Source organism: Cyprinodon tularosa, unplaced genomic scaffold (assembly GCF_016077235.1).
Source record: "Cyprinodon tularosa strain WSP-4 unplaced genomic scaffold, ASM1607723v1 ctg226, whole genome shotgun sequence".
In the NCBI taxonomy this organism is placed as follows: Eukaryota; Metazoa; Chordata; class Actinopteri; order Cyprinodontiformes; family Cyprinodontidae; genus Cyprinodon; species Cyprinodon tularosa.
The window spans coordinates 743536-767504 of NW_024038844.1; the positions used below are offsets into that span (position 1 = coordinate 743536).

General features: G+C 38.2%; 1 protein-coding gene across 2 annotated transcripts in view; it reads right to left on the bottom strand.

Moving 5' to 3' along the window:
* helz (helicase with zinc finger) overlaps positions 1-23969 on the bottom strand; it is a 99443-nt gene that overhangs the window by 60562 nt on the left and 14912 nt on the right. Inside the window, exons 2-15 of one of the 2 annotated variants that reach the window (XM_038286480.1) lie at positions 23507-23749; positions 23142-23178; positions 22731-22855; positions 21352-21408; positions 21139-21187; positions 20860-20935; positions 18728-18926; positions 17413-17520; positions 17126-17267; positions 13548-13700; positions 13173-13443; positions 11419-11545; positions 11079-11291; positions 10784-10914 (exon numbers count right to left, since the gene is read on the bottom strand). In XM_038286480.1, coding sequence (XP_038142408.1) covers positions 10784-10914; positions 11079-11291; positions 11419-11545; positions 13173-13443; positions 13548-13700; positions 17126-17267; positions 17413-17520; positions 18728-18926; positions 20860-20935; positions 21139-21187; positions 21352-21408; positions 22731-22855; positions 23142-23178; positions 23507-23731 — 1913 coding nt within the window. In that variant the 5' untranslated portion in view covers positions 23732-23749. Of the gene's footprint in view, positions 1-10783; positions 10915-11078; positions 11292-11418; positions 11546-13172; positions 13444-13547; positions 13704-17125; positions 17268-17412; positions 17521-18727; positions 18927-20859; positions 20936-21138; positions 21188-21351; positions 21409-22730; positions 22856-23141; positions 23179-23506; positions 23750-23969 lie in introns of both variants that reach the window. The other variant, XM_038286479.1, reaches the window with a different exon arrangement.

Sequence of the window (23969 nt, forward strand, 5' to 3'; positions counted from 1 at the left end):
GAACGAAAGTGAAGCGCATGTCTCTCTGTCACTGACAGGCTCGTTAAGCGTTGTCAAGGTAACCGTGCTTCAAAGAGATTTTACCTCCACCACTTTAAACAGCACATTTTAATCTAATGGAGGGAGACAACACTGATTTAACATTAGGAAGTGGATACAATATGACTACTGGCCATGACCCTTCCCTTCACACGCAACCCTGATAGACTTTCAAAATAAGACTCCAGGGACCCTTCAAAATAAAAGCCCCTACATTAAACTCATATTTTTTTCCCAGCATATGGCTCAACATTATGACCCAAACTCAACCACTTTTTTAAAAATGAGACTCTAGGGGGTTTTCAAAACACACCCCACAGAAAATTTCAAAATAAAAGCCTCCCATTGCCACTTTATCTACTGCCCTAATAACAAGGGAAAAGAGTGATTTAACGATTGGAAAGTCATCAAGTATCACTGCTGGGTCTGACCCTTTTCTCAACACACAACCCTGCTAGACTTTCAAAATAAGACTCCAGTGACCCTACACAATAAAAGCCTCTATGTTATACTTGTGTATTAATTGATGCAAATGGCTCAGCATTATGACCCAAACTCTACCAGCTTGATTCTATTAGACTCTAGGGACCTTTTCAAAACATACCCCAGAGCAAATTTCACAATAAAAGTCTCCCATTTACGCTCTAATACAGCATCTATTCACCCAATAACATGGAAAACCAGTGATTTCATATTTAGAAATGGATTCTATATCACTGCTGGGCATGACCCTTCCCTTGACACACATCCATGATAGACTTTTGAAATAAGACTAAAGGGACCCTACAAAATAAAAGCCTCTTCCTTACGCACACTCATTCATTGTGCCGTATGGCTTGTAGCTATGACCCAAAGTCAACCAATTTCTTCAAATTACACTACCAAGGCCTGTTGACCACACACCTCAGTGCATATTTCTTAATAAGGTTCTAAGATTTACACTGTAATAAAGCATCTGCTAACCTTGTAACATGCAGCCTAAGCCTGCCAACGGTGCTTTCATCACCACAGCGGCTCGTAACATGCAGGTTAGTTTTTTTGATAAATTCAGCTCCTTAAGTGGTATTAGCTCTCTTTCTATAAGCTTCTCTCTCTGTCCTTCCTCTGCTTCTCATGGTCAGTCTTGCACATAGGTTTGTAGATTTTCAATCCTCTAAGGATGACACTGTTTTCTTTATGCTGATCAACCGACACATTTTAAATAATTTCAAATTGTTTTGCCAAGTCTTGACATTTCCACATATGATTTCAAAATTTTGATACTTATTCAATACCATCTTCCTCAACATTTTACTTCCCATCCTTAAGCTACTACTTTTTTCTTCAACCAGATAAGATTAAAGTTTTTCTTTGTAATTTCTTTTCTGATTCAGCTAATTTAATACTTTTCAGCCTATGTTGTGAACTTTGGCTTCATTCTGCTCTGTTTCTGGACAGGAATTAAGCTTTTCTGTTTGCTGCTAATTCATAACACGCCTGACATGTTTCTGGAAAGTAGGTGGCCCCCCTTCAAAATTTCTTTATACATTTTTCTAGAAACTTGGGAGACATTATATTAAGACCCTTCTAGTGCCCACATTCAAGACATTTTTTGATATCATGTATGGTTTGGCTGTGCAGCTTTTAAGATGAGTTTGTTTCTGCCATTTTACTGCCAAATGATTCTACCCTACAAAATCTTCAGATGATTCAATTGTTTTCTGCAGTTTGAAGTTTCTGATGACTTCCTATCACATTTTCATATGTTCCTCAGCTAATTTCAGCTTTTTTCATTCAGCAAAAGCATTCCCACTTTGATGTTTCTCCGAAACAGCTTTTTCTAGTTATTATTATTATTATTCCGTAGGTTTTTCTTCGTTTAACTAGTTCAACAGTTTTCAGCCGATTTAAACAAATTTGGTATCAAAACGTTCAGCTTGTTCAGGAGAATTCTGCTATATCTTTTGGTAAAGATATTGTTCGTAGTTTTCGCGATATTCAGCTTTTTCTGCGATTTTTGGCCCCATTGAAATGCATGTAAAACTTCAAAAATTCCACTAAATCTTCAGCTACTTTGCCCTTTAACTACTTCAGCATACTTTCAGCTAGAAACACCATTCAACTTTTAAAATGTTTCCGTATCTTTCTGCTATTACTGTTTAACTCGGCTTTCAGCTAACTTTTACAGTTTTGCTTCAGTGAAGCTTCAAACTTTTAAACAATTTTTACAGATTTTCAAATTTATAATGGAAGTCTATGGACGGAATGTTCAGCTGCTAGAGTGTGCCACTCTAGCGTTTTCAAACATTTCACTCATGCCGAACAGCTTCAACTCACTCGCTCATTTTTTACTCTATCTAGATAAATTTTACATCAAAACGTAGGGATTTTTGTCAGGATTCAGGAAATGTAACCCTCATCTGTGTGGCATTTACGGTTTTCCGACAGTTTGGCCCAGACCACGAAGAAGTCCACACTTCCCCAATAGAAATCCAATGAGAGCTCTCTGAAAATCCGAACTGAAAATTCAAAAAAACAGACTTTTTCGTATCGCTCCCATTCGGGAACCGTTCGACGTAGCAACATGAGCCTTGGTGAAGTTGTTCCTCAGACCTTCCTAGCACTCACATTGAAGGAAGTGTGTCGATATCTTTTATCGTTTAGCTAGGAAAAAGGTTTGTTCGGGGGTAACAAATCTGTCCGAACCCCAAAATCAAGATTTTGACAATTATACACTTTTTTACATCGTCACCACGCCTAGACGAAATATTGTAGAAATATGAAAGTTACACCAGTTGTAGTCCAAAGATGGCTGACGCTCACGGTGAAAGAATTTTTTGAATACCTAATACGGTTTTGGCTCACCGCTCGTTTGTTCGGAGGGAAAGTTTTGCTTTTGAGAGTTCTGCTCTACCATTGTGCTGCATGTTATTCAATGAGACCAGCAGGATTTCTCAAACCTTTTTATTCCTCCTTCCCATTAAGGTTGTGAATGAGCTACAGCCATGAAAGTTACCCCAATTGGAGACAAAGGATAGCTCTCGCTTAGACTGAAAGAATTTTTTAGATACCATTTACGGTTTGTCTTCAGCACTCGTTTGTTCGGAGCTGATAATCCCATTCAAAAAAGCCTGAGAACTAAGGAACGAAAGTGAAGCGCATGTCTCTCTGTCACTGACAGGCTCGTTAACGTCGTCAAGGTAACCGTGCTTCAAAGGATTTTACCTCCACCACTTTAAACAGCACATTTTAATCTAATGGAGGGAGACAACACTGATTTAACATTAGGAAGTGGATACAATATGACTACTGGCCATGACCCTTCCCTTCACACGCAACCCTGATAGACTTTCAAAATAAGACTCCGGGGACCCTTCAAAATAAAAGCCCCTACATTAAACTCATATTTTTTTCCCAGCATATGGCTCAACATTATGACCCAAACTCAACCACTTTTTTAAAAATGAGACTCTAGGGGTTTTTCAAAACACACCCCACAGCAAATTTCAAAATAAAAGCCTCCCATTGCCACTTCATCTACTGCCCTAATAACAGGGGAAAGAGTGATTTAATGATTGGAAAGTCATCAAGTATCACTGCTGGGTCTGACCCTTTTCTCAACACACAACCCTGCTAGACTTTCAAAATAAGACTCCAGTGACCCTACAAAATAAAAGCCTCTATATTATACTTGTGTATTAATTGATGCAAATGGCTCAGCATTATGACCCAAACTCTACCAGCTTGTTTCTATTAGACTCTAGGGACCTTTTCAAAACATACCCCAGAGTGAATTTCACAATAAAAGTCTCCCATTTACGCTCTAATACAGCATCTATTCACCCAATAACATGGAAAACCAGTGATTTCATATTTAGAAATGGATTCTATATCACTGCTGGGCATGACCCTTCCCTTGACACACATCCATGATAGACTTTCAAAATAAGACTAAAGGGAACCTACAAAATAAAAGCCTCTTCCTTACGCACACTCATTCATTGTGCCGTATGGCTTGTAGCTATGACCCAAAGTCAACCAATTTCTTCAAATTACACTACCAAGGCCTGTTGACCACACACCTCAGTGCATATTTCTTAATCAGGTTCTTAGATTTACACTGTAATAAAGCATCAGCTAACCTCGTAACTTGCAAACTAAGCCTGCCAACGGTGCTTTCATTACCACAGCGGCTCGTAACATGCAGGTTAAATTTTTTTATAAATTCAGCTCCTTAAGTGGTATTAGCTCTCTTTCTATAAGCTTCTCTCTCTGTCCTTCCTCTGCTTCTCATGGTCAGTCTTGCACATAGGTTTGTAGATTTTCAATCCTCTAAGGATGACACTGTTTTCTTTATGCTGATCAACCGACACATTTTAAATAATTTTCCAATTGTTTTGCCAAGTCTTGACATTTCCACATATGATTTCAAAATGTTAATACTTATTCAATACCATCGTCCTCAACATTTTACTTCCCATCCTTAAGCTACTAATTTTTTCTTCAACCAGATAAGATTAAAGTTTTTCTTTGTAATTTCTTTTCTACTTCAGCTAATTTCATACTTTTCAGCCTATGTTGTGAACTTTGGCTTCATTCTGCTCTGTTTCTGGACAGGAATTAAGCTTTTCTGTTTGCTGCTAATTCATAACACGCCTGACATGTTTCTGGAAAGTAGATAAACCCCCCTTCAAAATTTCTTAATACATTTTTCTAGAAACTTGGGAGACATTATATTAAGACCCTTCTAGTGCCCACATTCAAGACATTTTTTGATATCATGTATGGTTTGGCTGTGCAGCTTTTAAGATGAGTTTGTTTCTGCCATTTTACTGCCAAATGATTCTACCCTACAAAATCTTCAGATGATTCAATTGTTTTCTGCAGTTTGAATTTTCTGATGACTTCCTATCTCATTTTCATATGTTCTTCAGGTAATTTCAGCTTTTTTCATTCAGCAAAAGCATTCCCACTTTGATGTTTCTCCGAAACAGCTTTTTCTAGTTATTATTATTATTATTCCGTAGGTTTTTCTTCGTTTAACTAGTTCAACAGTTTTCAGCCGATTTAAACAAATTTGGTATCAAAACGTTCAGCTTGTTCAGGAGAATTCTGCTATATCTTTTGGTAAAGATATTGTTCGTAGTTTTTTAAATATTCAGCTTTTTCTGCGATTTTTGGCCCCATTGAAATGCATGTAAAACTTCAAAAATTCCACTAAATCTTCAGCTACTTTGCCCTTTAACTACTTCAGCATACTTTCAGCTAGAAACACCATTCAACTTTTAAAATGTTTCCGTATCTTTCTGCTATTACTGTTTAACTCGGCTTTCAGCTAACTTTTACAGTTTTGCTTCAGTGAAGCTTCAAACTTTTAAACAATTTTTACAGATTTTCAAATTTATAATGGAAGTCTATGGACGGAATGTTCAGCTGCTAGAGTGTGCCACTCTAGCGTTTTCAAACATTTCACTCATGCCGAACAGCTTCAACTCACTCGCTCATTTTTTACTCTATCTAGATAAATTTTACATCAAAACGTAGGGATTTTTGTCAGGATTCAGGAAATGTAACCCTCATTTGTGTGGCATTTACGGTTTTCCGACAGTTTGGCCCAGACCACGAAGAAGTCCACACTTCTCCAATAGAAATCCAATGAGAGCTCTCTGAAAATCCGAACTGAAAATTCAAAAAAACAGACTTTTTCGTATCGCTCCCATTTGGGAACCGTTCGACGTAGCAACATGAGCCTTGTGGAAGTTGTTCCTCAGACCTTCCTAGCACTCACATTGAAGGAAGTGTGTCGATATCTTTTATCGTTTAGCTAGGAAAAAGGTTTGTTCGGGGGTAACAAATCTGTCCGAACCCCAAAATCAAGATTTTGACAATTATACACTTTTTTACATCGTCACCACGCCTAGACGAAATATTGTAGAAATATGAAAGTTACACCAGTTGTAGTCCAAAGATGGCTGACGCTCACGGTGAAAGAATTTTTTGAATACCTAATACGGTTTTGGCTCACCGCTCGTTTGTTCGGAGGGAAAGTTTTGCTTTTGAGAGTTCTGCTCTACCATTGTGCTGCATGTTATTCAATGAGACCAGCAGGATTTCTCAAACCTTTTTATTCCTCCTTCCCATTAAGGTTGTGAATGAGCTACATCCATGAAAGTTACCCCAATTGGAGACAAAGGATAGCTCTCGCTTAGACTGAAAGAATTTTTTAGATACCATTTACGGTTTGTCTTCAGCACTCGTTTGTTCGGAGCTGATATTCCCATTCAAAAAAGCCTGAGAACTAAGGAACGAAAGTGAAGCGCATGTCTCTCTGTCACTGACAGGCTCGTTAACGTCGTCAAGGTAACCGTGCTTCAAAGAGATTTTACCTCCACCACTTTAAACAGCACATTTTAATCTAATGGAGGGAGACAACACTGATTTAACATTAGGAAGTGGATACAATATGACTACTGGCCATGACCCTTCCCTTCACACGCAACCCTGATAGACTTTCAAAATAAGACTCCGGGGACCCTTCAAAATAAAAGCCCCTAAATTAAACTCATATTTTTTTCCCAGCATATGGCTCAACATTATGACCCAAACTCAACCACTTTTTTAAAAATGAGACTCTAGGGGGTTTTCAAAACACACCCCACAGAAAATTTCAAAATAAAAGCCTCCCATTGCCACTTCATCTACTGCCCTAATAACAGGGGAAAAGAGTGATTTAACGATTGGAAAGTCATCAAGTATCACTGCTGGGTCTGACCCTTTTCTCAACACACAACCCTGCTAGACTTTCAAAATAAGACTCCAGTGACCCTACAAAATAAAAGCCTCTATATTATACTTGTGTATTAATTGATGCAAATGGCTCAGCATTATGACCCAAACTCTACCAGCTTGTTTCTATTAGACTCTAGGGACCTTTTCAAAACATACCCCAGAGCGAATTTCACAATAAAAGTCTCCCATTTACGCTCTAATACAGCATCTATTCACCCAATAACATGGAAAACCAGTGATTTCATATTTAGAAATGGATTCTATATCACTGCTGGGCATGACCCTTCCCTTGACACACATCCATGATAGACTTTCAAAATAAGACTAAAGGGAACCTACAAAATAAAAGCCTCTTCCTTACGCACACTCATTCATTGTGCCGTATGGCTTGTAGCTATGACCCAAAGTCAACCAATTTCTTCAAATTACACTACCAAGGCCTGTTGACCACACACCTCAGTGCATATTTCTTAATCAGGTTCTAAGATTTACACTGTAATAAAGCATCTGCTAACCTTGTAACATGCAGCCTAAGCCTGCCAACGGTGCTTTCATTACCACAGCGGCTCGTAACATGCAGGTTCAATTTTTTGATAAATTCAGCTCCTTAAGTGGTATTAGCTCTCTTTCTATAAGCTTCTCTCTCTGTCCTTCCTCTGCTTCTCATGGTCAGTCTTGCACATAGGTTTGTAGATTTTCAATCCTCTAAGGATGACACTGTTTTCTTTATGCTGATCAACCGACACATTTTAAATAATTTTCCAATTGTTTTGCCAAGTCTTGACATTTCCACATATGATTTCAAAATGTTAATACTTATTCAATACCATCGTCCTCAACATTTTACTTCCCATCCTTAAGCTACTAATTTTTTCTTCAACCAGATAAGATTAAAGTTTTTCTTTGTAATTTCTTTTCTACTTCAGCTAATTTCATACTTTTCAGCCTATGTTGTGAACTTTGGCTTCATTCTGCTCTGTTTCTGGACAGGAATTAAGCTTTTCTGTTTGCTGCTAATTCATAACACGCCTGACATGTTTCTGGAAAGTAGGTAAACCCCCCTTCAAAATTTCTTTATACATTTTTCTAGAAACTTGGGAGACATTATATTAAGACCCTTCTAGTGCCCACATTCAAGACATTTTTTGATATCATGTATGGTTTGGCTGTGCAGCTTTTAAGATGAGTTTGTTTCTGCCATTTTACTGCCAAATGATTCTACCCTACAAAATCTTCAGATGATTCAATTGTTTTCTGCAGTTTGAAGTTTCTGATGACTTCCTATCACATTTTCATATGTTCTTCAGGTAATTTCAGCTTTTTTCATTCAGCAAAAGCATTCCCACTTTGATGTTTCTCCGAAACAGCTTTTTCTAGTTATTATTATTTCCATAATATTTAAATACTCCCCGCTGATTGGCTGCTAATAAATCTGCAATCGAGATTATTTGCATATCAAACAAATAGCAGCAGGAGAAAAAGCCCCTGAAGAAAACCGGCACAAATGAACAGATAAACAGAAGTGTGTCTGTGTGTCTAAAACAGCTATGAATGTGATCGCAGACGTACTTGTGGGTGATTTAGTCACCGTGGATGTAGAGTGTGTGCGTCCGTCTCTACACATTAGCGTCCTCATTATAAAGGCCGCGTCCTCTGAAGCTGTGAATCCACCAACATCAATTGATTGAACTCCAACAGAGACATAAACGAGGGTCTCTCCGTCTCAACGGCTTTATGAGAGTTAAAAGGTATAAATTATACCTTGTTTTAACTCCAAACATTAAACCTCATGTTTGGAGGCGGAAAAAAAAAAGCCTAACCAAATAACTTTTACTTATTATGGTTTCAATCCAAAACAAACCATCCCATAATCACACAACTTAAGAAAAATAACTTTTTTAAATAAACGAAGGGATTTAAAGTTTTGAGGGGACAAAAACCCCTGGTAGCTTTAGAAAAATTTTTCATTACAACCATGAAGTTGGTTTCTAAAACTAATACAACAGAAAATAAGTTTTGATTAAAATAATACAGTTTTCATATACATTTTATATAGAAATATGTCAAATTCTTTGAAGCCTTTAACAGAACCAATGAAAAAAAATTTATTGGCATTACTGTTTATGTTACTACTGTTATTGGTTTAAATGGCGAGATTGTCAGACAGAACATTCTTTTACTAAAACTTAACTAAAACTAAATTCCTTATCATTCACTGATCAGTGAGCTCAGTTAGATAATGATTCAGATAAACACACCACAAGCAGAGGATTAGACATTTTAAGGCTTATGCAGCAAAGCATACCTCAGTGTAGTCTGACGAGTCATTAAAGGTTTAATATTAAATCATGATTGTTTAATATACTTCCTCTTCAAAGGGTTACCAGGGCAGATTTATCCAGATGTGTGCTAAAGATAAAAAAAAAGCGATGTGCTTTTATTTAACCCAAGTTTGCTCTTTCTTGCTTTATCCGTATTTCAATTATGACATAAATCCCATTTGAGGGTCCCGAAAAAAAGGGGCTGCTGCCAAAAAAAAAAAACCTCAGTGGGATTATGTTTGACTTTGTCTTGTCAATAAAGATTACCGTGTCTTTTCCCCTCGCCTGTCCAATATCAGGGGAAGAAGAACTGCAGCAGGAAGCTAAAAGCTTGGCCAGCGAGTCAACAAGGTGAGGAAAATTCATTTATCGCTCAAATTGAGGCGACGTCCTTTCAATAAGTAATTTGTAAAACCTCAATGATGGGCTGGTATCAGAAGAATTACTTTATAAAAAGTATATATTTTTACGACTGGGTTCTTTTATGGTAAAAGTAATAGAGTTTGTTAAGTAAATATTTGTAAACACCTGCTTTGGTCAAATAACATACATGGCAGTATTTTTTAATGCAACCTCCCTTTGTCTGTCAGCTGGACTAGAATCTGGAAATGTTTACACTGCGATGACATCAAACAACCTGCTATGTTTGCAGTTTCCTTTAGTTCATTTTTTCTTTCAATCTTCTGTTTGCATCGACACAAATCCTTAATCATACGACGATAGATTGAGAAATCTCTAGTGGAGAAAATCAGCCACTTTTTTCTGCTCAACAAACAAAGACACTTAACAGATTTTTTTTTTAGTATTTTATACTTTTCCAACACAAAGGAATACTTAATGGGCTTTATTCTTACAGAGCAGAGTTTGTTACTGGACAGAAGCAATGGAACGTTAAGCAAACTGAGCCGTGGTGATAAGAGAAAATAGTTAATTGGAATGTTTAGTTAGAAAAAGAAGCATTGGTCTCAGAAAGTGTGTTAATTAACTCCAGCTGGAAAAAGCTTCATCATGGACTCCATTTAGTTGCTTTTTTTTTTTTTTTTTATGTTTACGGTCACATTTTTGTCAAGCATTCTGTAGTATAATGCTATAAAAAAGCCTGAGATTATAATTCATTATTTTCTTTCTTTTGGATGTGAATGAATTTTCAGCTTTATCAGCTGGTTATTAAATCAAAGCCTTCTTGTACTGAACAAGAAATACATCATACCTGTATGCTAACAGCTTAAACTGGCAAAACTCCTTGGAGTGGAAGAGCCAGTCTCTGTTTTTGGAGATTCAGTGAAAGCAGAAAGATTCAAATGAAAAAATTTAGCAGGTATATAAAGGACCTGGCTTTTCTCTGAAGGCTTGGGTCCAGGTTATTCTTTCTGCTGATTCAAGCAGGGAGAGGACCCTTTAGCAAACGAAGGGGAAGGTAAAATGTAATGGAACTAAGTTTTTGTGAACCGGCATTGCTTTTAGTGTTGCTAACCACTCCTGTCATAATTAAGAATCTTACGCTGGTTAAAAATGCCAATGTGGAATTGTCATCTTGGTTTCACAATTACATTAAAGCCCTCTTTTATAGGAGCTGCCTCCTTTCCACGGTGTGATGGAGCTTTATTTCAGTTTATGCACATGCATGTGTGATTGGACAACTGCTTGATCCGTACCTGTTGGGGCTCCAGGGGATGGTGGGGACAAGGCTGATATCAGGGAAAAGGATGGTGTTGTCTTTGATACGATCCAGCGCGTAGTGCATCTCACACAGAGGCTGTCTGTTAAGCTGAAACTGGAGCTCCACCTGACGCACACACAGGAGAGGCCTTGTTTATTGTTACTAACTAACAACACACTGATTCTTGGTTACTTACAAAAATATAACCTCTGATAAAAAAAAGCAAGACAAAAAAAAAGCCAGTTTATTTACATCTATTCAGTACAACTGTGGTGCTGTTGAAGCCGTACCTGTAATTCTCTGTCAGGCAGCAGCATCAGCTCCTCACAGCAGCTTTTGCAAATCCTTAGGAAGATGTAATCCTTGGTCTTCTCCTCAATCACCGCCTCATAGACGCGCTCTTTGACACCAGATGGAGCCAGACCGCCGAACCCTTCATGCCCCAACGGAAGCAGCAGAACTGAATTCACCTTGGTCATCACTAGTCTCCCAGCCAAAGTGTCCTGACATGGGTAAAACATACCATTCAGATAGCAGTAGCTTTCAGGCGATACATCTAAAAATATACTATACTAGCTATTATTAGGATTAAATGAAATATTGAATCACTACTGTCAGTTTCTGGTTCACCTCAGAAAGTGTTTCAGTGAGTTTAAAGCGTGCAAAGAGCTGTCCGTTCTGAGCATACTTGGCTCCAACAGATATGCCGGTTAGCATGAAGCTGGTCACCAGCTGAAGGTTCACCTTGATGTTGAATCTGACGGACAAACAAGAGCATTAGTTATAAAAGTTTAACTGTTCAGTCTATTTCTATGAAAGGGTAACTACATAAACACTCAGGAAATTAAATAGCAAAGTCCATTTATAAAAGTAGATTCATGTTAGTGTCTTTTGGTATAATCGCAAAAAAAAACTGTCAGTTAAGGATTGTTTTTCTTGTTGATCTCTGCAATATTTCAAAAAAAGAAATAGGAAGACATTTTCTCAATTGCTTGGATGGATGATTGACCTTATTATACAAAATTTTATATATATAACACAAAAACAATACTGTAAAGCGCGGCCGTGAAGCACTGAGGTAATTTACTGCATAAAAAGGTGTTTTTTCACAGCTCCTTTTTGCAGATCAAAATATTTCAGAACTTATTGTAGTATTGTATATCGAATGAGGAGACTGGTTACCGTGAGCTAAGGTATAAAGATTTTAATAATGAATTCACACCTACAGAACAAAAATAAAACACTTTTCCTCACATTAAACCAATCAATGTTAAACCAATCTGCTTTGTAAGAAGCTGTTTCTCAGAAATTAACACTTCCTTTCCAATGCTGCTAATTTCTGTGGATCAAGTCTGACACCTTGTGGTAGTTTAGCATTTCTTCACACTTGGATCTTAAACCAGTCAATGTTGCACTAAACCCACAGTGGTGTCTGCATGGTAAATGTAATGACAATTAAAAAATAGATTTACATTTAGCAGTGCCAAGATCACTACCAAAACTAAGCAAACAATATACTGTGAGCTTTTAAAAGCATTTGTGAAAGTGACACAAATACAGTTATAACTAATTCTTGTTACTTACTAGACATCAGTGAACAAAAGCAGGTAGATCTCCAATTGTCTGGTTGGACAATTTTCAGGAGTGTACAGTACAAATCTGGCCAAGAGAGCAAATACATCTAGAAAATGTCCTTCTGTACTTTTCTACAAGCAAATATATGGAAGTGGATGATCGTATCAGAGGAGATATTTGAAGCTCTATTTGAAGTGGATAACCAAAGCCCTGAACACACCATGGAAAAACTGAGTTTCTCTGTTCCTGCTTTAGAAATGCTCACAGGGGAAGGTAAGATGTTCAGGGGTAAAAGGATGGGAGATGGAGCTGATGGCCCTGTCATTCTAGAGGGACACATTAGAGGCTGAAGATCACTACAACAATAACCCTAATTATACAGGCAGGGCTACAAAGGAGCTCTCTAGATCAAAGTCCCATGCAAAACAGTCTAGATGTAACGGTAAATTGCTCAGAGTTGGCTATTGATGTTTACAGACACTCTTTAATTTGATCAACTTCAAGACATTCAAAATAAAGGGGGAGAAGAGAAAGAAAATCTGTGCCTAGAAGCAAACATCCAGTAGAAACGGATCACAGGTGGCTCTACAAACTGTTAAATACAAATGTAAAGCAGACTTACAGGTTTCATTTATTTGTTTAATAAAATTTTACACCATGCATCAGCTTCCCCCAACTTTCTTAAACCGTACCGAGTTATGTGGTAGTAATGTGACAGGATGTTGTTTTCAGCTATCTTTGAACAGTAAATGATCACACAGGAGATTTGACTCCTAAACAGCACAGCTGCTGAATATTTTTCTACTCACTTGCTGACTTCCTTATATTGGGCGATCTCTTCTATGTAGAGCAGGTCATGCAGCCGTGCCTGGTAGTTGTCTTTGGTTAGAGTCTTGTCCATGACCGACTGGGTGAAGAGCTGGTCTGCTGATAGAGGTATCTGGTAACGGGCCAGGAGGCTTCTCTCCAGGTCAGCCATGGTTTCGTTGGGCGTGAATTCAACAATGGTTTTGCAGGAAGAGTCCCACCGCTTTGCGGTCATCAAGAGCTGCTGCCTTGCAGCCATTAGGTGTTCCAAGTCTAGAAACCACAGAAAAACAAGGAAGTGGCAACAAATAAGCATGTGAAATAATATTAATTAGATTAGTCCCTTTTCTATTCTATTAATTCTATTTTGATCATACCTTCAATCGAAGCAGCATCCACCATGATCCTCTGCATCAACACCGGCTCAGAGCCAAAGTCAAATACGATGGTCTGTCTGAAGGTACCAAAGATCTCAGTGCTGAAGCCAACTGCAACTTTGTAGACGCAATGATCGAGACCATTGTCGGCTGCTGCTGTCAAAACAGTTTGTGTTTGGTTTTTTGGTTAGTGTATTTAAACTTGCATTCCATTATTAACATTAATATTCAGTCATTAACATAAAATTATATAAAACTAAAGCATAGTAAACTAAATACATACAGTTAATCACATTTGCTAATGAAGAAAAAAAGTTGTTTCACATTTATGTCCGTTTAAAACACAAAGATAGTCCGACCAATCGGAAACAACATGCTGACATTTTGCAGCAGCCAGAAAAACTAAGACCGTTTTTCAATACATGAGAACGAAAGTATATTTTCACCAGGTACGTTCTTGACAACATCACAGGAAAGTACGGACTCGAGGAGAACGGGAGCATGCAGAATAAATCTGGATCAATTGGAACAAAATCGTACTCATGATGTTTCAACACGCCCGGCCTGTCTGGAGCTGCATTTTACCTCCTGTTATTAATAGTCTCTATATAATAATAAATTATTATTTTTCATTTAGTGGGGGAATAATTGTTAACACAGTCAGATAAACACAAATCAAATGAACATTTTGTCAAATAAAACAAAAAAATAAATATATCGCCATCAGAGCCAGTGGTACTTCACACACGGCTATGCCGAGAAAGGGCTGCTGCAGACGGGCTAACTTTAGCCCTCGCTGCTGCCTCGGTCCTCTCAACATCGGAACTTTTTTTTAATTACACATTAAAGGCACACTATGCAACATTTTTCAGTTAATTAATGTGTTCCATAACGTTTTGGATGATTAAATGAGTCATTTCAGGTTGAACAAAGGTATTCTCGGCCGCCCTGGTGTTCTGTGGGGGAAATAACGCACTTGCAATTGCAGGAGCACCGACCCGCACCCACAGGCTCAGAAGTCTCGCGAGAGTCGGTCTTGCTTTACGGCGAGAACTGCTACACGCCCCAGTTAAAAGCATGGTCGTTGCTAGCACAGTGGCGATCTTTGTGCAGTTATGCTACGTTCACACCGGACGCAGCAAAAGCAGCAAAATCGCGTCTGCTGCTTAATTTTTACTGCTTGTACCAGTTAGTTCTGACGCGTGGCCGAAGCAGCTTTGCTGCTCTGGCTGCGCGGTGCAAAAGTGTGTCTGACGCGCGTTGGGCGGAGCTTCACTATCCTTTCTCTGCCTTGCAGCTATATTTGCTGTGATCTGTGGGAATAAAGTAGTTTTAATAAGTGTTTAAGTGAGAAAATACACCTGAAAACGTAATCAGAGCCGTCAGTTCATTCAGACTATTATCCTGCCTTCAATATTTTTTCTGTCGGAGCCGCTCAGACCCCCACATACCAGCGGTGCGCCGACAGTAGGGATCCCTTCATCAGCAGCCTCTGGCCGGGTCGCCTCCTCGCGGTTCACCGCGGCAGCTGGTAGGTGTTTTTCATCTAAATAATCCAAACTGCAGGCAGCAGGATAATAAAAGCGAACATATTCTGCCGGCAGATTTCTGCATTTTAAGTTAATTTAGGCGTCAATAAACTGTTTAAGAGGAGTGATCATAGCGTTCTGATCATCAGCGCTGTCTCTCTCTCCCTGCCAGCTCCCAGATCAGCTTCTCTGATTGGTTGACGCGTTGCGTCGAGCAGCAAAAATTAAATTTTTCCCTCTCGAGCAGCAGCGCGTTTGCGGCGCATCACGCGTGTCAGATGCTTAGTCATTCGTTGCGTTCGCCTGTCTGCTAAGCTCAAAACAACCGCGCCTGGCTTGACCGAGAAACCAGGAGAACAGCTGTGCATATTTACAGCAGTGCAATTTTACTTTCACCCTCTGGGGGGAGCCTCGCTGGAAAATCAACACCGGTTGCATAGTGTACCTTTAAATCAGTAAATACGCCATATTGTGATGCTTAAAAGTATAATGTTCTTGCCTAAAATCATCTTAAAACGTACTTTTAAGAAAAACAGCAACAAAAAAAGAGAACTTTTAACTCAATTCTTTGAGCTCTGTGAGCGCTCGATTGAAAGCTGCTGCCGCAGTGCATGCTGGGACAGCTGTCAATCTTAAGAACGGACAAGTCTGCTCTGATGCATTCTGGGTAAATAGGGAGGGGCGAGAACAACATCCGGGGACTTTGTCCAATCTCAGTCTTGTGAACTGGAACAGTGCCAGGGCTGAGGCTGACATTTCAAGAGCACATGAGAATGCAGAAGTACACATATAGAGAAACAGGCAATATTTCAATTCAATTTAAAAATACCTCACAGAACCCAAAGGAAATTTAATAAAATAAATTAAAAATCAGGAAATCCAAATAAACAATAAACAGACATAGGTCTGTAAAACAAAGATATGCTTCTCTGCATTTTAATGCAAAAGAGGCCATCTCTGATTAAAGGACATTATGAATCCAACTTTTTGAACAAAATCGAAAAACTACAAACGCATATGGGTTGAAAAGTGCCAGATTAGTAAAATGCATGGATTTCATGTCCTGTTTTGATGAGTTTGTTGAATAATGTGTAAAGAACTGATTTAGAGTCAAGGTGAGAGAAATATGTTCATTTTCAGGGTGATTTTGGAGAAATTCTGAAAATATGGCAGATATGCAAATTTTGAAATGCTGATTTGATGTAGGAGAATTCAGTGAGCTAAAGCAGTAAAATCAATCCTCTGACTGCTCCTACATCCCAACATCTGATCACTGGACAGAGGCATGACAGGTGGAGGCTTAAATTATACCAGGAATTAGATTAAATGGCTAAGTTTGATTTTTTTTATTTTATTTATGACACATTTTGAAAAGGATGAAGCAGTTTGGATGAATGCACAACAAAGTGGGTTCTCCAACGTTAACATGTCATGAACCGCTACTCCAGAGGGGCAGCCTAAGGCTGAGCAGACTGGCTAATGTTTGCTACACAGCGTAAGAGAACAAGCATCTTCGTCATTGCTGTTCTATTTATAAACGAGAACAGGTTTAGTGATGCCCGATGACAGTCACACAAATAAACAGCCTGCTGCTTTGACAGCTACAGGACTGTTGGCGCTGGACAACTATTGGTCCTTTTTCACACATCATTGGGACCGCATTTGTGTTCTAAACATAAACTTCCTGTTTTGCTTCAGTGATTCACTTTGCACTTTCCTTGAAATGCTGCTCTGAGATTACCTCTGAAGACATCAAAATTCAGAAAAGGTTTAAGCAACTGATTAATAATTATTACTGCTTGGATCAGGCAGGGCTGAAATGGTGATTCAACTACAGCTATGGACTTGACCTTGTAATATGTGAGGAAAATAGAGGAACTTTGATCTGAGTTAGCATATTTGTATGTGTTTACCCCCTTAATGGTCTTTCTTTAAATGACCATTTAATGTCACTCTTATTACATTTAATAATTTAAGATTTAAAAAAAAGGTCCAAAGATTTAAACTCTTGTAATACAGTCAAACAGATCACATAACGAATATACCAACCAGCTGATTCCTCTCCTGGTGTCCACTCTTGGCATGCTTTAGGAACCGTCTGGAGGCGGTCCCCAGCTGACACGCCCGTGATGGAAAAGTGGGGTCGATGGGCATCATAGAGCAAGGCAATGCGGAACAGTTTTCTGGCGGGCTAATAAGGAAAGAATGTAGAAAGATTATCATATTAATAACAAAGGTGGAACTAACAAAGACCAGAGCTCCACTAAAAAAATAAGTCCAGTTTAAAGAGGAAATGGCCAAACTTTCCAGACAAACTGCTGAATGCATCATTTTACCTTGCACAGTAAAGAGAAGATCCAGGAGTGGGAGGACTTCTTAGAAGTGACTGTCATGGAGAGGCTGGAGCTCGTCTCTACAGTCACTCCTTCTAAACTGTCACTTAACTAGAAGGAGAACAAAAGTAAACATGAGTGAACACAGAACATTGTCTTTGTAGAAAATATTAAAAGAGAAAATTCTAAGCACGTCATGGGAATTCCAGAATTCATACTTTACAACTGCCCATAAAGAATTAGCATTATCAGCATTTCATATCGGTGCGTCCAAACCGAAGAGAAAAAAAACTCAGATCTGGTGAGACTTTTCAATTTTTTTTTCTAAGATCAACTTAAACTGTGTCATGCATTTCCACTAATACTTCATAAAAAAGATGAGGCCATAGAGGTAAATCTGTTCACAAGCTTTATGTGAAGAGCAATTAAGAGATTTATAACGAGGTTAAATTTACATGTTTTAATGTAGCTAAAAGGTGTCTAGGACGTGTCATTTTCTATTTTTATCGTGATCAGCTATTAGAAAAGAGGCTTTCATGTTGAATACATTTAGTATTTATCAAGGGAAGTTTAAGTCCCTTTATTTCACTTAATTGGTTAATACATTAGTTAACATTATTATAAATAATAATAAATGTGATTTATCCGATTTACTTTTCAATCTGAAAATAGAGAAGAAATGAGTAAAATGCCAAATTTAAGAGCTTGATACCATCTTTATATCAGCATGTCCACCCATTAAAGGGGAATGCCGTTTTTTTTTTTACATTGTGCCCTTGATTTTATGTTATCACATCATGTTCTACTCACCGAGTTTTGTGTCATTTGGAGCTGTTCTGAAGATATTTGGTTTTGTTATATCCAAGTAACATCTTCCTATGGGCAACGAGTTGATATACACACTCCGCTTTGTTTTTAGAAAAATATAAATATAAAAATTATAACCGCTGATGTCTGGGGGACAGTGATTCGCCAACATGTTGTGAATGCTGGCGTACCATAAAGAATAAATTATAGACAGTTTAGTTTGTGCCTTCAAGTCGTTGCCCATAGGAAGACATTACCTGGATATAACCTAACGGAATTTCCTCAGAACAGCTCCAAATGACACAAAACTCATATGGGTGAGTAGAACATGATGTAATAATGTAAAATCAAGGGCAAAATGTAAAAAAAAAAAATGGCGTTCCCTTTTAAGCTGGCAAAACAGTTTATATTTGTAAACGTGTTTAATTCGGGCAGGCATTTCAGTTATTTCTCACCAGGCTGACTCAGTCTCTGATTCCAGTTTTTTTCCCTCAGTCACAAAGCCACTCACCACTTTCTCCGGAGAAAGGGAGTTCATCCATTTTTCTATCAGAGTTTCCATGTAGTTCTCTGTGAAGTGTTTGCTTTCCTGCTGCTGTTTGAGGCGAATGAGTCGTGAGGCGTAACGTTTCTGCCACTCCATCAGCTCTTCTTGTGAGTGGGCTGACGTACATTGGGCCCCGTACCTACACAGGCCTTGCTCCAGGTACCTATGGGAGGATTAAATGGCTCATTTAGAAAGTTTTAGAGACATTCTAACAATATTTAGGCTAATCATTTCACATCCCTCATTTCAAAATAAAGCATCAACATTTCAGTCTCCTCAAATGAAATTAAGGGTGTAGTTGAATATGGAGCAATAATATAGTTGATTATATTTCTCCTTTGATTTCTAGAGAAAACAAGGAATTTTGTTTGTAAATGAGTAAGTAACAGTCTGTGTTGGCATATTAAGTCAAATACATAGCGAGGAGGGATATTATTGCAGGGATCCAGCAGATGAACCTCCTTATTACAGACATGGCTGCATAGATATCAGAAGAAGGCAGATCCAACTGTGAGGCTGAGCCAAGGAGAGCATTTAGCTGCTGCCACCCATGTCTATGCAACCCATAGCTGTGACTGCAACAGCATGATGACATTGCTCTATACAGTCAAAACATAACTGTTGGGAATTTTCTGGAATCTGTTAATCTTTTCAAAAAGATGAACTATTTAAACCCATCTGGGTGTGCTGGGATTATCCGTGCTCAGCTAATCTCAGTTTCAGTCATAGGTCAGTTCTGTCCAAACAATAACATCAAGAAATTGACAGCAGATTAAAAGGGGCATCTGACTATTTTCAGACTGCAGGGGTCTAAACTTTGAGCCTTTCTTCAGCTAATAGAGGCTAAATGTTGGTTTTCGATTACCTAAATACTTCACAGGTGCCAAACGCCAATTAAAGAGTATAAGCTTTCCAGTTGACCAGATGTGAGTCAACTCTTTTTGGGGAATGCCCTAACGTATTCCCATGCAATTTTAATTGTATTTGTTTTTTTCTTTTAAATGTGTCCTAAAAGTCTAGATGTTTTCAGAGGGAAACATGAAACTCAGACCCATTAGCTGAGGTATTTAGAGGACGGAGAACATTTAATTCTATTTCCAAAACCAAAAACAAGCCTTGGAAAATAAACAAGTTGAAAAAAAAGCCTGCTGCTGACGGCATTAGCAGCTCAACACAACAGTTATAAACAGGAGCTACTGGTTGTCCGTCTGTATGATGTCATAATTATATTGTTGGCTTATGTTTAACTTGGAAAAGGCTTGCATTGTTTAATTATGAATGCCTGTGGAAATAAACTATATCGAAGGTAATGTTCTCTATGATGTGCCAAAAAAAATATGTATTTGCCTTAATGTTTGCTGATAAAGCAAAGTGCTTCATTAAATGCCTCAGGTATCATTGTGTTTCATTTTATTGCTGTTAAAATTATCCAGAGTTTCGTCAGAGCGTTGTTTTCGCTGGCTTGCGTTTGAGTGTAGATGGAGCACTCTTCACTCTAAAGCATTGGTTTCTGCCACATATTCCTCTGAATTTGAACTTCAATCTGACTGAAGATCACTGTCACTGGATGTGTAATCTTGAAGCTTTCATTTTGCTTTAGCCTATTTTAAGCACACTGCGACCATCTATTGCCTGGAAAGTGTGTAATGATATTATGAACATCTAAATCAGACTATCTGGATATGGTTCAATCAGAATCATTTCATTTTCATAGGACCATTAAAGCAAGTGGTGCTTGTTGGGAAACCATTGGTGAAGCTGAAGCATCGTCTTCCTCCCAAACTTAACCCATTCAGTGCCAACACAAAAACAAGAGGTAATCTTTACTGAAACAAGGTTTTTTTTTTGGATCATTTCAAAATCAATATACTTGTCTTCCCAAACATGATTACTATTGAGGCTTTTTAGACCTAAAACCATAAAGAATAGAGCAAGTTCTTCATATAAACACACACAACAATTTCAAACAGAAGGTATCGGTGTCGGCCAATACTGCACATCCAGGTATCAGGTATTAAGGCCAAAAAAATGGCATCGGTGCAACACGAATTAAAAGGTCACAGTAAAGAATAAAAAGATAGAATGCTGCTCATTACCTTTTACAGAGGGTGTACTCTTCACTGCTGGTGACCCCTCTGGGAGGAGGCCGGTACAACCAGCCATCCTGGACTTCTGCAAGTACAGAAGTTATGTAAATTAGAAACCAGTGGCAAAACCACTTGTACAAAATAACTGGGAAGAAAAACGACACAAAATAACTGCCTGGATGAAATGAAAAAGACACTAAATGCCACCTTGTGTACCCAGAAAACATATAATAAACTGTAGTATTAAACAAAAAGGTTGAAGTCGAACTATAATACAGGTCTGCTCACCTTCGTCCTGCTCATCCGTGTATTCAGGAGCCATCTCCCTTTTTGCTGCCTGAATGGGGCAGAAATAAGCAGGAGAGACAATAAAGAGGCAAACAGATAAGCACAATGATAATGTAACGTGTGTTTCAGTACGCAATGGTTTTCATTTCCATCAATAGTTATCTTAAGCTCAACTGAGCTGCACTTCCATGACCCAAAAGCAAAGGCAGTTACCTCGATTTCGGAGAAGAGCATCTTTAATCTGGTCAGGTCTCTTGTAACGATGCCGTTCTGGCAAAGGAAGAATAATTTAAAACTGTAAAAAGCATTCTATTTATAAAAAATAAAAAAATTAATCAATTAATTGTCTATGCTGGCATAATGCAGGGTTGTTACGTTTCAAAACTTCACAGTCTAAAAAGTCCAGATTTTATCATTTGTGGACTTATCAGAATATCTAGTGAAACCAGGGTTTCATTTATTTCTGTTTATTTTGACAAAAAAAGACCACATTTGTCTACTTGGTGATTAGTTTGCATTTAGTGTAGGGCTGAAATTATTAATCATATTGATTGTGTTTATTCCATATTGAAATAATCGTCAACTAATTTAGTAATCAATCGTTAGCTGGAGTGTAGAGACTCTAAAAAGTTGACAGAGCAACCCACCCTTCTGTCAATATTCTCTATCCAGAACTCCTGGAAAAGTTTTGGTTTCACCTGGTTTACTTTCATAAAAAAATCTTCTTTGAGGAACCTTTTGCTACCCGATTATTAATCGATTAATCAAAAAAGTAAATTGACAGATTGAGCTATTTGCATCATTAGTTGTAGCCCTAGTTTAGTTTTAATTGAAGCGTTTATCTTGAAATTCCTGTTCAACAGCAATTAAGTGTTGCTTGCCTTAAACTCTACACCTGCTTTAATAATCAATAGTTTTAAAGAAAAAATCTCAACTGAATTAATTTAAACATTTTGAGATTCAATAATCAACTTCTGGTATAAAATATTGCACCATGCTGGATATTAACAGGGATGTCCTGGTCTGATAACAGACAAAAAACTATCATCAGATCATATCAGCCGACACCCAAAATCTTAGATCCTGCCATGCTGATAAAATCACAATGCTTTTGTCTAAACTTTATGTAATCCGTTAGTTAAAAACAAATCGATCTGATGTTTTCATGTCTATTTTTGTCGACTGTTGTTCTCTGTTTGAGAAATGTCACTTGATCAAACCTTGCCTTACTATAAAATAAGTATTAAAAATATTTAAGATTGGTGTTGTTGGATCAATTCAATATCTGCATTGTATCAGAAATTATCAAGTCATATCAGGACATCTCTAGATATTAATGTGAAAAAAAGCTAAAACATCAACTCCAGATAAATAAAAAAAAACATTCATGCATAGAAGATAAACATAAACAATACCAATTTTGCTACATTTTCACACCATAAAAAAAGAACAATCACCAAAGAGAATGTTATGTTTTGTTTTGTTTTCTTCTCAGGCACAAACTGACCACCTTTCTGCAAACATTGTTCTGTTCAGTTTAAGTTAGTTTTTCTCAGTGGATCATGGTTCTCATATACTGTGATTCATCTCACCACTGGCTCTCCATAGAGGGCTTTCGATAGGATGCTGACCACCTCTTGCAGGCTGCCATCCAAAAGCATGGAGCGCAAACTCGCCTGTAGAGAACCATCAACCCGAGCGACCTCATCTGCCAGAACTGCAAAAGAGTTTCAAGTAAGAGTAGAACATGTTAATGACAGTACTTTTTAAACCAGCTCCTAAAGAAAGCAAAGAAAGTAAAAAAAGAAAACAGACATTCCTACAGCACAGTTTCAGAGCGTGCTCGCTTAGCAGATCAAACTGAAGCGAAGAAACAACATCTAAAACAGAAAAGCAACAAACTTCTGGCATAAAAGTTTAATTGACTCTCTAGTTTGTTTGTGGCAGTAAAACAATAATCTGAAGAAAAAAACACTGAATTTGCAGTTAGAACTGCTACCCACCATGTTTGCAGTCTTCATCTGCTCCATCATAGTTTTTCTGTTCATAAATAGAGAAAATAAGTCAGCTAGAGTTAGAAACGGACAACAGTCTTTTATGCTGAAGAAACTGATAGTTTCAAAAACTTCAGGTCAAAAGTGAAAGCACTAACTATTTTAGTGCATCATTTTAAATAGCTTTGTTTTAAAAATAAAAAACTTTCTTTTAAGTGATTCCTATATTTCCTGTCAGTAAAAAATTAGTCAAAATGCAAATAAAAGCAAAGGAAAAATGTGGGATTTAAAAAGCATGCCATGTTAGGAGAAATCATGGCCTTTGTTTTAGATGTGAATGCAGCAAATCTTTAAGAAAGCCAAAGTTTGCTTACCAGCTGTAGGAAGGCAGCAATTCGGTAGAGCAGGGCACGGCTTCGGAGCGGTCCGGCGGCGACCACTGAGAGAGGGCTGGGCAGTACAGAAGCACCGGATGGGGAGGCTTGGGGTGCAAGGACCACCAAGGCATCCGTGCTGTGGGTGACTGCCGCCTCGTACTCCCGCCTGGCTAACGATTTGCTGGCTTCTTCACATGACTTCTCCGCTCTCCTGTCTGCCATGACTTAGGGACAAAACATCTGTAAGCCAAAGAACACAAGGAGCATCACTCAACATCCATCCATCTACAAATCAGCATCCAGGTAAAATGTCCCTAAATGCTTGACGTGCCAAACCAACCAATCAGAGAAGCTGATCTAGGAGCAAGCAGGGAGATAGACACAGCACTGCTGCTGCAGAAAACTATGATCACTCCCCTAAAACAGTTTATTAACTTGCCAATTCTCTCATCGCATTTTG